We start from the raw sequence: 13,655 nt of genomic DNA, 5'->3' as shown, positions 1-13,655 counted from the left end.
TTTAAACAAGCCTTCTGAGTTCTCGGCCTTTTCAACATCTTTTAATATTTTTTACAGGCCTGATTCTTTTATGATTTGCTGCTCTATGCTCTTTTTACCTGACTGCTTTTTATCTGACTGCTGTTTTTATGATATGTGTTAATATGCTTTTATCTGTTTTAAATTATGTTTTTAATCTGTTTTAACCTGTTGTAAGCTGTCTTGAGTCCCTTTGGGGAGAAAGGCGGGGTAAAAATAAAGTTATTATTATTATTATTATTATTATTATTATTATTATTATTATTATTATTATTATTATATTCCCTAATGCTTATAGCATATAATGGAAGTTCAATGATTGGGTCACAGTAAGAGGAACCCAACTGGAAGCCCCCTTGGATGGTAAAAACCCTGGTAAAGGGATTGTTTGAGGTGTCATGCATTTTCAGTGGTGCTTTAGTGCAACTTATGTGAAGTGGTGTTGCATGAGGGCCAGCCAAGGAAATATAATTAAAAATCCCTCCTGAGACAGAATAGGAATGGATCCTTTGGAATAGAATGAAAAGGGAGTCCTTTGAGAAGTGGGTGTTTACAGCAGAGAGAGATGCTTGCCTTGAGTTAACATAATACAAATGCTGCCTGCTAATTTTTCAAGTCCCTTTCGAGTTCCTTCAGCCAGACTGCTGAGCAGCCATTATAGACGTATCAGCAGGACACCACTCTAAATGGAGGTAACAGAGGTCTAAAGGCCCATAAAAAAGTAGCTTGAGTGAGTTGCAGTCCACAAGTAATTTTATATGTACTTTCAGCAAACTGGGAATATGCTTCCAGACAGGTGAAAACTTTTCAACTTTTGCTGTCAATAGATCAATTCTGAAAGTGGTGAATTTGTAACTGAGTGGAAAGGAGTGATGTGATTAAACCCATCACATATCTTCAGAGAAGGCTGTCAAAGGAGGATATGATGGTTCTAGCATGTACTTGGACAATACAGACTTTTAAACAAACTTAAGAACTATTCAGTATATTTAGGGATAACACTGTTGCCAGGGAAATTTCTTTTCACTTTAGTCTGTTTTTATCTTCTACATTATTTACTCCCATTTATATTCTTTTGGAATTTGGGTGAGGAGTCTGTAATTATGGATTTTTGTGTGTCTGAAGGCAAAAAAGGAAATTTTCCTACTGTGAATTCCTATCCCTTGTGGTTCCTGGAGGGCATTCTAGTCATTATGGAATGCTGTCTGGGAGCTTCTAGAAAAAAAGACCTCTTTTTGACCATGGATTCCTGTTTGCTGAAGCTCCTGGAGGGCATTCCATAATGATTGAAATGACTTCCAGGAGCCTTTGGAGAACTGCTGAAGATGGAGATGACAGTGAACTAAGAGACTCAACTTCTAAAGTGGATTTCTAGGAACATCAAAATTGGTTGTCAGTCATTGTAGATGTGCCCCGGCTGGCTTTTATGTAAGTAAACTATGCCCCAAGTTACGTCCTGGTTCCATTTCAGATGTTTGTCTGGAAGTCGTAAGGGATGTAAGTTGGAACAGCTGGCTCTTGCCACCTCAGCAGTGTTGCACCTGTGCAAAAACACCAGAACAAGCGGACTGTTTCTACACGAAAGCACTGATGCGGCCATCTGTAAGTCACTTGTCCTTAATGCAAGGACCCGCAAGAGATATGACCCCAAGTTCTCCTGCTGTGAAGGAGAAATAGCCACCTACTAGTAATAGACACCAATTAGATGGCAATAGCCACCAAGACTTCTCAATGTCTGAAGTGGTATGCTAAATGCTGCCTGGCTTGCCCAATGATGTACTGGTCTCTTCTCCTCCTAGACTCCAATGTTCTTGCTCAGCACTCTCCTCTCCACATTTTCTTGTCCTCTCTATCTCCTTCTTTCTTTCCAGTCTTAGGAGTATTTAAGGAAGAGGAAGCAGTAGAGGCAAGTTGAGGGCCAGAGGTGATTGGCAATCTGCTACGTTTAAGCGGCTGCTTCAGTTGCCCTCATAGATGGGTCAGTTTTGCCTGCTGGCCTATGAAACAAATGTAGCAAGTGTGCTTGGTTTCAGTCCCAATGTCAGCATATGGCATTGTCAGGGAGATACTAGAGCCTACCCTGATGCCTGCGCTGGACGTGCTCCTGCTGCACCCAACAGCTTATCAAGATTTGGAAAAAAAAAAAAAATCCAAGTTATCTTAGTTTCACTTATAAGAAACATAAATTTGTTTGGTAAAAGAAACAAAAATGTGTTGTTTTGTGAGCAACAGAGATATTCTGCTTTAACTGCATGTGTCTCTGGATTGTATTTGTCTTTAGCACCCCGCCCCCCCCCAAGCCCAAGCCTATGTACTCCACAACTGTAAAGGCTTTACTGCTAGATGGAGCTATCTTTAATATAGACCTGACCACCTATTACATGGGTTAGAATCATTCTGCAATAAAATGCACTTTTTGTATCACTCTCCTATACCTGTATTGTTCTGTAAAGAATGGAATTGTCCCCATGAGTGCATAGATAGGCCATTCCTGCTCCAAAGCCAAGCTATTAACCTTAAGCCTTGAGACATTAGCAGCTTTCTGATAACACAGGCCTACAAAACTGAGGGTCAGAAAAGTTTTTCCCATACTTTCTGGTGGTTTGATATGAATTTGGGGTGCCGATTCCAAAAATGGCATCCGTTTTGCCCCACCACGTCTAGTTTTGGAGATATAGTATAGCCTCTTTAGTGAATGGTTCAAGCAGCTTCCTCATGAGGAAGCCATGGTGTAGGCCTATGGGGTAAAATGTGTTTTCATAGATTCTTCAATATCTCTTATGCCCATTGAGATATCGACTTGGTTTTTGCTTACGAAGGTTACCCATACAAATGCTTAAAAACACAATTCAGGATTTCACCCTAATCAACCCCTAAAGGGGTGAATCTAAATTTGGGGTTGAATTATAGAACCCTTCCTATTATGTAGGCCTGGCTGGCTTTTCTCCTGTGCTACTGCCTGAGAGAAGCCTGTGGCTTACTTAATTCTTTTAAATCGGAATGGCAAAGCTTAGAAGCAGAAAAATAACAGTCATTTTAAATAAATCTTTCTAGATCTCCTTTTTTTTTAAAAGTCTGGTTAGCCTAGGTGGGTCCTGATAGAGTGTTATTTTAAAAAGTGGGTCCTGATGCTAACTAGTAGATCTTATAATTATACAACGTCCTGAAGATACCTTGGAGAATCTACTATATCATGGCTTGTTTGGCTTGCAGTGGTTTTTGTCATTTGAGATGTTATTGCCATCTGTAAACCTCATGTAAACTACACAAGAGTTTTGATGTGAATTTTTTTTTTTAATTCTTACATTTGTAATGCTCAGGTAAAAACCTACACTAGCTAACATTTGGTTTCAGTTTAGACATCACCGTCTTCCCCCATTCTATCTTACAATCACGGTGTTCTCACAGTGTTCTCATCTGCATTCAAAAAGCATGAGACTCAAAAGTGCTCTTTGTAACCACATTCTCTGCCTTTCACCTAAACATACTTTAGCAATTGGGATGTTCCAGCAGATGTGCTGGTGTGCTGTACTCTATTCATGGTGATGGTACAATGGCACTAAGAATAAATAGGTATGCAAATACAAATATTTAAGGTTAAAATTGGATTTTTTTTTCCAGCTTTCTCTCCGAGAATGGAAACATCTTTCAGAAAATATCTTGTGACTGAAAAGCGATACAGGTTGAGTCTCATTATTTGCGAGGGTTCCATTCCCAGAACTCACTTGGATGGCAAAAAATGCACTCAGGCAAATCAATTTTAAAAACAAAGTCCCTTTGCTCTGGTGATTTAAAAACAGTCTTGCTGACCTTCTGAAATACACACAGAGGCAATCAGTCCCTCTCCAGGTGCTTAGGCTTCACTAGGAGGCAGCAATCCCTCCCTTCACCAGGAGCCACAGTGAGGAAGAAAGAATGGAGCTGATAATCACTGCCATTTAGCCTTCCTTCATGTGCTCAGGTGGAACGGAGGAGTGAAATCTGGAGACAGAATGATTGATGGATTGTCAGCCGGCTGCCCTCTCTCGCATTAAGGCGGCTATTGTTAAAGGACTGTTTTCCTTTAATTTAAAGGGTACTCATCACATTGAGATAGAAAAATCTGTATAATTAGCTTATACCTGTAATCACTTGCATGACTGTCTCTCTACAACAGTAAAAAGCATTTTTATTAACTAACTGTGATTTTAAAGGGATGCATTTTTCCTCTTCTCCAAGGATCAGCACATTCCTTCTCATTTGCAGTGGCCATTCGTGTTCAGCCAAATCCATGTATTAAAAAATCAGTGTATTACAAGGTTGGACCTGTAAACTGTTTTATGCTATGGGCAGGCATTTGTGACCATCTAGATTGTCACTAAGTGGTCCAGCTTTGCTCAGGATCCTGTCATTTGCCTGATTCTACTTAGAAATAATTTACGTGGTCATATGCGTGCTTGAATGTGCTGCATGTGTGATTGAGCCACCAGGACCCTAACCCCACAGACCCCACAGAGCTTTCATACCACTCCACATCGCACAGTATTCTTCAGTGATATTGAGTAATCTAGCGCTTGTGTGATTTAGCCCTTACGGAGCACCACTTCCAATACCAACAATTAGTAGCTCACATAACTATGCACCTGCACCTATTACTCAAGAGCAGAGGTCTCCTAACTGGAGACCGCTGTGCAATGAAAACTCCCTCCCCGTCTCAAGCAGCACTTACTGTTCCTCTGCTCTGTTGCTTCATTCCTCACCCATGTGGGCATAGGGACGCTCCAGGCAGTCGTGTCTAAGGCCTGGGCATTCTGGTGCAAAGCCTGTTGGGGCGGGGACTATAGACAAAGTGCTGCTCAAACAAAGCAGCAGAACAGTAAGTGCTGCTCACAGCGGGGAGGGATTTTGGCGAATGCCCGATCTGGCCTGCGGGCCAGGGTCTGGCAAGCCTGGTCAAGAGGATCCTAGTTCACACTGTGATAGTTTGCTCTGAAACAATGAAGATCTCCCCTACAATGCAATTTAACAGCAGTCTAAAAACAGTGAAAAATAAGCCCTAGATTTTATTTTCACTTTAACATTGACTGTCCTCACACTTAACTAGATGAGAACTGAAAATGTAACTGACCATCAATAAGAATGATGCCCAAGGTAACATGTTCTACAATTGCCTCAACAAATACCAAATAGAACGTGCTGTGGTTCATTGTTTTATTTTGACATCAAAGCTAAGAAAATCTTGCATGGATAAGGTATCCTGCCGATTATTTTTTTCTGAAGCTGTCTGTAACATTCTTTCAAAGGTGCAAAAAAGGATTTTACCCTTTTTCATTTAACAAAGCAATATCCTAACAAAATGAGACATCAATTATACTATTATATGTATCCATAGAAGAGAAGAATAATTCAACAAATACATTATGGCGCACATGAGCCTCATAGTAAAGGAAAAGCTTTACAATGAAAAGATTATGTAGTGCACATAAAGCTTCTTTTTAAATGTACAATAAGGTGGCATAAAGTGGCTTGTTGATTATTCTTTGACTACCATCCTTTTACTATTCTTAGACGGGCATTTCAAGATTGTTAGTGACGTACATAATTTTTTTGGGAGGGGGGGAAGGTGCACAGCAGGACAGCATTCTTACTAACGACAGGCTTGCAGCACGGCAGCATATAGTTTAGACACATTTGAGTGCAAAAAAAAGTTAAGATTTTTTACAAAAATGTCTTTAGGACAGTGCAAAATTGAAGTTCCCTTCAAAAGGCAATGATCACATATAGAATAACATTCAATACAGAAATACATTCACATTTGAATTAAAACATACAAGAGAGTGCACCTGTAAAGAGAAGGCTTTTCATGTAAAAATAATTTTTAGTATTTTGTCACAAATTTTGTCACAATACACCTCAACAATGTTGTATACATTATGACGGATAGCTTAAAAACACTGCATTAAAAAGATCAAGTCTTGACTTAGCACTCACTTGGGATCTGAAAACTCACTTCACAAAGCCACAGTACATTACGTTATAAGCTTTGAAAAGAGCTTTCAGAGTCGCTGGCTTTTAAGGCAGAGCAATTAATTGATTTGACTTAGTCTGCAGAAAAAATATCTTGAGTGTTTGCATCTTCAAAAGTTTGCTTGCTTGAAAGTTTGCTTCTAGCTTAGCATTAAAAGCAAGAACATTAAGTACACGTGTATAAAGTGAAGGCTCAGGTTCACACCAAAATGTCTGGCAAACACTAGCACCCTGATTCAACAAGAGATAGAGAGCTGTATGAGGAAGCAGGCTTCTATGCAAGCCACCAATATGAATGAGATGCATATGGTGATGCTTATATAGGCCCTGTTGCACTGGCTGAATACATCCTTTGATATGGGTGGGCATGTGTAATCCCCCCCATTAAGAGCCACTACCTGTAGTATAAAACAGATTGTACATAAAGGTGCATTGTGGCTCATCATTATGGAGAAAAAGGAATTTTTTTCAATGGCAATGTTAATATAAATTGTTAAGGAAAACTCGACAATTTACATTGTTTCTTGGCACAGAATATTAGTTTTGGGTTGAAAGGAAAATGACTGTAAAGTGAATTGCCTTCACACATTGCTGGAGCGATTTTTGTCTCAAACATTTTAAAGAGTAAATTAAGATCCTAATTCATTAATCAATTGTGCAGTGGCAAAAGCCATTATAGACAGAAGCAGCAGGAAGCTGCATGTCTGATTGTTGCTCTGTCTCTTTTCAGAAAGTGCTATACGCAGTTGTTGCCACAGGAGATAATCTGTGATTTTACATTCAATAAGATGCAGAGACAAATTCAGCCCTGTAGCTAGCCAGTCTGGAAGAGCAGATTGACTGATGCCAATTCTGCTCTGCCAGTCTACGCAGATATCTTAATTCTTTGTGTGCCTTACTGTCTCATGGTGGTTTCCTCATGCAGAAGGCAGAACAGTGGATCAGCTCATTTTCTGAATATAGTGGGATATGTTGGGGACTGGTCAAGCAGAGAGAAATGAATTTCTCTGCTCCACATGGGTAAAAGACACCTGGGTGACAGATATTGTTTTTGCAACAGGAAGGTTGCCTGAGTGAGGGTCTAAACTTCACTAAGTAGAAGAATGGCTTTTATTGTCTTAGTAAAAAGAGTCAGAAACATTCCACCACTAAATCTCTCCGTATTTTCTCCACTGAGCCACTTAACGGATATTAGATAAGGCAAGTTAAACAGATTTTGGCATGTAGCAGTACTTCCTATATCTCTAGGGTATTTTTGTAGTTTTTAAATTTTAAGTATAAACACTTTAAACAAAAAACCTAATCCTTGTCGGTACCATTCGTGGACATCAATAATAGTATTTTGGTAAAAAAAATAATTAGCTGCCTTGAATGTCCTTCCTTCATTAAAATATAATTTCCTTGTTGTATTTAGCACTAGGTTGTCTGAAATAGCTCTAGCTTAACTACTGTAATATAAAAAATTGGTATGAAATAGTGATTCCTAACAATCGCTAAGCCTTAGGCACAAATGATTGCATACGAGAAGAAAGCTGAAAAGTATACAAACATGTGGTGATTTTATATTTAGTCTGTTGACTGGGTTAATAGAACAGCTACATTCAGTTGTCTGATAGGTGAGCTCTGCATGTATGTATGCATTTATATACTTACAAACACACACATTACATTGTCTAAGGTGCAATTTCAATGATAAAACGATGCTTTCAGCAAATTAAACACTAACGACATCTAGAGTTTTCCTTTGTTTAACACATTTAAAAGAAAGCAACACATTCGGCTTGCCGCAAATATAATAAGTAAAGCTAAAGACGGAGAACCAAAAATTCCTGTTGCAAGCTGTTCATTGTTTCCCCCATTTCTTGCTTCTGACTACTTACTTTACTGTGTCTTTATCAGAATCAGTGTCTTGTAGTTACCAAAATCAGCCCACCTTACTTTGCATGCTTTCATGGGAGTATACCCCGCAATGAGATTTGCTTCCAGTAAACACACACAGAATTGCACTGCTAGTCTAGATCAGCAGTTCTCAAACTTTTTTTGTCTCTGGTGCACTTTACACTCCTAAACAGAGTCTTGAGGAGCCCCACTGGCACATGTGCAGCATCTCAGGGAGACCAGAGCACCAGCCCTTGCATAGAATGGCACATAGCCAAACAGGTGATGGCCACTTCGGGGGTGCTTGTGGACCACCTTAGCGACCCCCAGGACTCCTAGGAACACCCTTTGAGAAATGCTCGTATAGATACATTTAATAATTTGCCCATGTAACTTGTTCAGGAGAACTAAGGAAGCAGGTATCTACTTAAAACAGTGATAGTTTATTTCTGTTGTAGACACTGCTCCCAATTCAGAGCTCTGGCATGTGCCAATATATGCACAGTACTCTCTGCCAGTACATTCTTCCTCTGTTCCCTCGAACAGAGTGAAAATCTCAAATTGTTCATCCCTTTGGATTTGTTAGTGGAGGTGCCATTTTCACTGAAGTGAAAGGAGAAGCCCAAAGTCTATATAAACACGAGAGCTCTTTATCTACAAGGAACCAGTTAGTTGGGAAAGTATCTAAAAATATTCCATTTAAAAAAGGAGACATTATGTTAGTGTCATAACCACTGGGGTACAAATAGATAAAATATGTTTATCTGAATTGTGGCCCTGTGCATGTTTAGATCTCCTGCTTATACATAATACAGTACAATAAGCAAGTGTATAGATACCATATAAAAAAAAAGCTACAGCATGATCACTTGAAAATAAAATTGTGTTAACTTTTGACAAGGCACTTAGTAGCTCCCAATAAGTTTTGGGACATTTCAAAGCAGAACCATTTTTTTGTTTGGTTTGATTTTTACATTTTGAATGCACAGAAGAGAAACGCTTAGTTACATTAATAAAAAAACAAGGCCATTGGAAATGAAGCTTGAGATAGAGGCATTGATATAAAACTAGGATGAGATGAAAACTATCCACAACATTAGTGCTGTACTGCTTTCTTTAGATTGAGTGGTGAGAGCGCAGAATATATGACAAAAGCAGCTAGTGATCACCTGCAGAATAGCCTCTGTTCTGCCCCAAATGTGTGCTCACCACTTTGGTTACGGTCACTATGTGTGTGTGGGCAAATGGCAGAATGTGACCTCTGCTGCAGTGCAATGCAAATCGCCCTTTTCTCTCTTCACTCCTCCTTTCTGCAAGTAGTAGTTTCTTTTTAATATATTAGACTTGATGCTACTGTGGTATGTGACTGCATTTCGGTAAATGTTACAGATCCGTGCTTTAACAGGCTACTATGTATGTGCTTTGAACAATGATAGTTAATGGGGCTTACTCCTGGGTAAGTGTGGATAAGATTAAAGCCTTTGGGATGTTTGGGGAATTTTTAAAAAACAGATCAGCATCTGTTGGGAGTATTAGGAGGGTTCTTTTTTATTTTAAATACATTTTTAAACTTATTGTAAACTTCTAATTTACTTAATTGATTTGATTTTGTCATATGGGAGGTGTTAAAAATTTTCTGCTTAATGATGTCACTTCAGGCCATGACATCACTTACAGGTTAATGACATCACTTCTGGTGGGTCCCAACACATTCTAAAAAGTGGATCCCCGTGCTAAAAAGTTTGAAAACCACTGCTCTAAAGCAGGGGTGGGCAAACTTTCAACTTTAAGGATCATGGACCTTTAACAATTGTGTAGGAGACAATTTCATCAGGTGCAGCTTGTCATCTGTGAGACTACAAGCTGCACCTACTGAAATTCCTCTTCTATAGGTCCAGAATCCCTGAAGTTGAAGGCTTGCCTACCCCTGCTCTAAAGAGTTTATCTGAGAGAATAAATGCATGGTTGTATATTAACTGAATTCCTAAAATGGAAAGAAAAGCGCCAAATTTTAAAACCTTGTTGTTTGTGCTACTCTCTTTTGAATGCAACTGAGACTGGAGTCTAACAAAATCTGAGCTCTTCACCATCACTGCTTGTGTGTGTGCATGCCACATGCACAGGAGGAGAGGGAGAATTCTTTATTCATGAAAGTTTTATGCCAATAAAGGTCTACTGAACTGAACTATTCATGAAAGATCCAATAAACATTATATGTAAACATCACCTACTCAAACTCAGCTGAGATCTTTGTCCAAATGATTTCAAAGAAAAGAGTAATCACCATCTACATTCTTGATATGATACCAGCAAAAAGACTACAGGAATCCTCACGATTGTGTTATATTTAGCACAAAAGGAGAGGATTGCTATTGAATCCCATATTGTGTCCAAAATGATAAATATTCTTCCATTTAAGGAAATCAGCAAGCAGTGTTTTGGGAATCACTGGTGATTGGTGAGAATTGGAGTGCTTCCACATGGTACCAGTTCAGCTAAGCCTGAAATAGGTAGTTTTCTGATGGGATTCTCAAAAACCTGTAGGCTATTTGAAATGTGAACTCTCACACTGCTTCTTGCTCATTCTCCTCTTCCCTTTTGTTCACGTAGCAAGGCGGTAAGGAATGCACTGAAGTGGATGCACTCGTCAGCTGGTTCATGGCCTGTTCACTTGTGGGTGTGCGCCTCTCATGCAGCCGGTGGGCGTCTAGCATTTCCAACAGTAAATCATAAAGAGGGACCACATTCTTGCATTTCATGTTGTAGAGATGCTCCATTCCTTTATTGCTGCAAATTAGCATAAAAATAAGATACTATTACACCAAGAAAGTATACTTCCAGGGCTGTCTTAGTCACTAGAGGTGGTGAGACAGTCTACCTTTGGCCAGATGTGCAGGCATCACACAATTTTTATATTTTATATTGGGGGGGTGTCTTTTGGATTTTCTGCCTTGGGTAGCAAAACACCTTTATCTTTTTCTGCATAATACTGCACAATATTTAGGGCATTTCTAAATGTTACAATTTTTTGATCCCAGATTAATTTCATGAATGCCTCAAAAGAAAAATCTGTCTCCCCACCTTTCAAACATACCCCAGTGAATGCTAACACTGATACCTGAACTGGCAAATGCTGATAACTCATCTAAAAGTACCAACCTTTTTCAGGGATTATCAATATTTACCCCTTTGAGGGCATTCATTATGCAAAACTCCTTTGCATAATGTAGAATAACAGTGGTTCTCACATATTTAGCACCAGGACCCACTTTTTAGAATGAGAATTCGTCAGGACCCACCGGAAGTGATGTCATGACGAGAAGTGACATCACCAAGCAGAAAGATTTTTAACAATCCTAGATTGCAAGCCTACCCACACATACCCAGGAGAAAGTCCCATTGACTATCATTGTTAAAAGCATATACAGAGTAGCTTGTTAAAAGTACAGGCCTGTAACGTTTCCCCAAATGTAGTCACATACCATGGTAGCATCATGTCTAATACATTAAAAATAAAATATTGAAATGAATGTGGACTCACCTGAAATTGGCTTGTGACCACCCACTGGGTTTAAGAAACATTGGTGTACAAAATCAATTTGAGCAGTGCCAAAAGGCCAACTGTGTACACTCACCTCATGTGTCTGATATGGGAAAGCATAAGGAGGAGCTGGGCCAATCGTCTATGCTGCTGCTGCAGAGAGAGGCCTGATTTGGCCATCAAATGTGTCAAAGTGTCTGTGATTTTATCTAGAACACGATGAATGTGCTCTTTTTCCTCCAGCGATCTTAGGGTGCTAGAAAGAAATGTATAGATACCTATAAGGGAAGGGAAAATATTAGCACAGAGGCATCAAACTTCTCATATATTTAGGCAGAAGTTTTCAATCAGGGAGTGTTCTTTGAGGGCACAGCTACATTACAACACAATCACAGGCATGTTTATATAGAAATCAGCCCAATACTAACCAGCTTTCCATGGATTCAGCCGTGTCAGTGGGGCACATGCTGCATTCTGCTGTGGGGAGGCTGTCATTGAGGCCTCCTCAATGTAAGAGAACATTTGTTCTCTTCCCTTGGAGCTGCACTGTGGCTGCATTAGCACTGTTAAGTTCCATTCTTCCTTTCTCCAGCCTTGCCTTGGTCCCTGCTATGATCACAAATTGTATATAGGATAGTGGCTTTCAATTGCTTAACAGTAATTCTATTTTTCTCTGGAAACTAGTTCTATAATTAACAGAAGAAAGTATATCTATAACAGAGGAGCCATCGTTAAGAACAGAGCACATGCTTTGGTCCCTGGCATCTCCAGTTAAGTCTGCAAAACACACCTGTCTGAAATTCTAGAAAGCTGTACCAGTCAGTGTCAAAAATATTGAACTTAGATGGATCAATAGTCTGATTCAGTAGAAGGCAGCTTCATGTGTAATGCATCATTCTCAGCAGCTTACAAACTACAATTCCCAACATTCTTTTGGAGGAATCTGTAGGACTTTAAATGTATAAAAAGCACTGGCGAGTTTGGCCAAAAATTGAAAGTAGGGCTTGAAAGTCCTCCAGAGGCCTCAGAAGGCTTTCAAAGGGCCAGGGAAGCCATATGGGCGTGGGGGACAGCAGCAAGGGGGAGAGGAAGGTGGTGCAGTGCCTGGAGACATGGCACCCTGGGGCATATGCCTCCCACTCCAGGAATGCCACTGATAAAAATCAACACACCGCAGACACTCGCCTATAAGTTGATCTCACAGATAAGTCGAGGGCAGTTTTTGAGGCAAGAATCATAGAATTTTCTATGACCCTCGGATAAGTTGGGGTCATAAACTTAGGGGGGTGTCTGATTAATAGTTTTGTCTGATTTTACCCTAGGCCAGATCCTGAAAAATAACCTCCCAGTAATTGTTACCTAAGAACTGACAGTCTCTAATTTATTAAAAATATAGTAAAAGATCATAAGATTCATTTTTATTCATAAACTTTTAAATTCTGGTCTTCACCATCTTTTTGTAAACATTATCAGAGAGTAACTGCACTGTAAACAACATACTAATAGAACAGTGGTTCCCAACCTGGGGTTCATGTACCCCCAGGGGCATTCAACAGGACCTTTAGGGGTACTTGAAAGAGAACAGAATAATGGCAGTGCTCCAGAAAGCCTTTCAGGGGCAAAAAGGCAGGAAGGGAGGTAGCTAGTTGACTGTGAAAGCCCCACCAATAGCTAATCTTTGGTGATCAATTGATGTATGAACCAGTGATTGAAAACCAGCACAGGAAAAAAACTAAAACATAAAAAAAGTGATCTATCACTCAGAATTTCTCAGGACACTTCTGGTGCAAAACAGTGCAAAGGCAGAGTCTTCTGCTCTTCAAACAGATAAAAAGAGAAAACACTGTGATAAATACATGAAGTCTGGGCTTTCATAGAGAGGAGATGAGGGCTTGTATTATTGCAAACATTTTGCTAATGTGAAGGGTACAATTTGTGGAAATGGGCTGCCAAGGGATATGCAAGTGAAAAAGGTTGGGAACCACTGCAGGAGATCCATGAATCAAGTCCACCTTTAAGGTGTCTGGTGTGTTAAGCCAGAAGCTCTACATATAACATACAATTTAGAACACAACTGGGAGTGTGCAATTCAGTTCACAGCAGAGACAAGCAAAAGCAAATGGCTGTAACCAAGTGCAGCTGCACATAGCTGAAACCCTATTTACTCAGAAGCAGACCCATTGCTTTCCCTGAGTGTTATTGTAATAGTAAT

General features: G+C 39.7%; 1 protein-coding gene across 1 annotated transcript in view; it reads right to left on the bottom strand.

Annotated features, from left to right (window-relative positions):
- Positions 1-5,204: 5,204 nt before the first annotated feature.
- The window catches only part of ESR1 (estrogen receptor 1), a 246,200-nt gene continuing 237,749 nt past the window's right edge, over positions 5,205-13,655 (bottom strand). Inside the window, exons 8-9 of the mRNA XM_066615710.1 lie at positions 11,538-11,721; positions 5,205-10,689 (exon numbers count right to left, since the gene is read on the bottom strand). Coding sequence (XP_066471807.1) covers positions 10,467-10,689; positions 11,538-11,721 — 407 coding nt within the window. The 3' untranslated portion in view covers positions 5,205-10,466. The remainder of the gene's footprint in view (positions 10,690-11,537; positions 11,722-13,655) is intronic.

Source organism: Tiliqua scincoides, chromosome 1 (assembly GCF_035046505.1).
Source record: "Tiliqua scincoides isolate rTilSci1 chromosome 1, rTilSci1.hap2, whole genome shotgun sequence".
NCBI classification, from domain to species: Eukaryota; Metazoa; Chordata; class Lepidosauria; order Squamata; family Scincidae; genus Tiliqua; species Tiliqua scincoides.
Note: the sequence above shows the minus strand (reverse complement) of the source record. Positions and strands in the feature narration are given on the sequence as shown.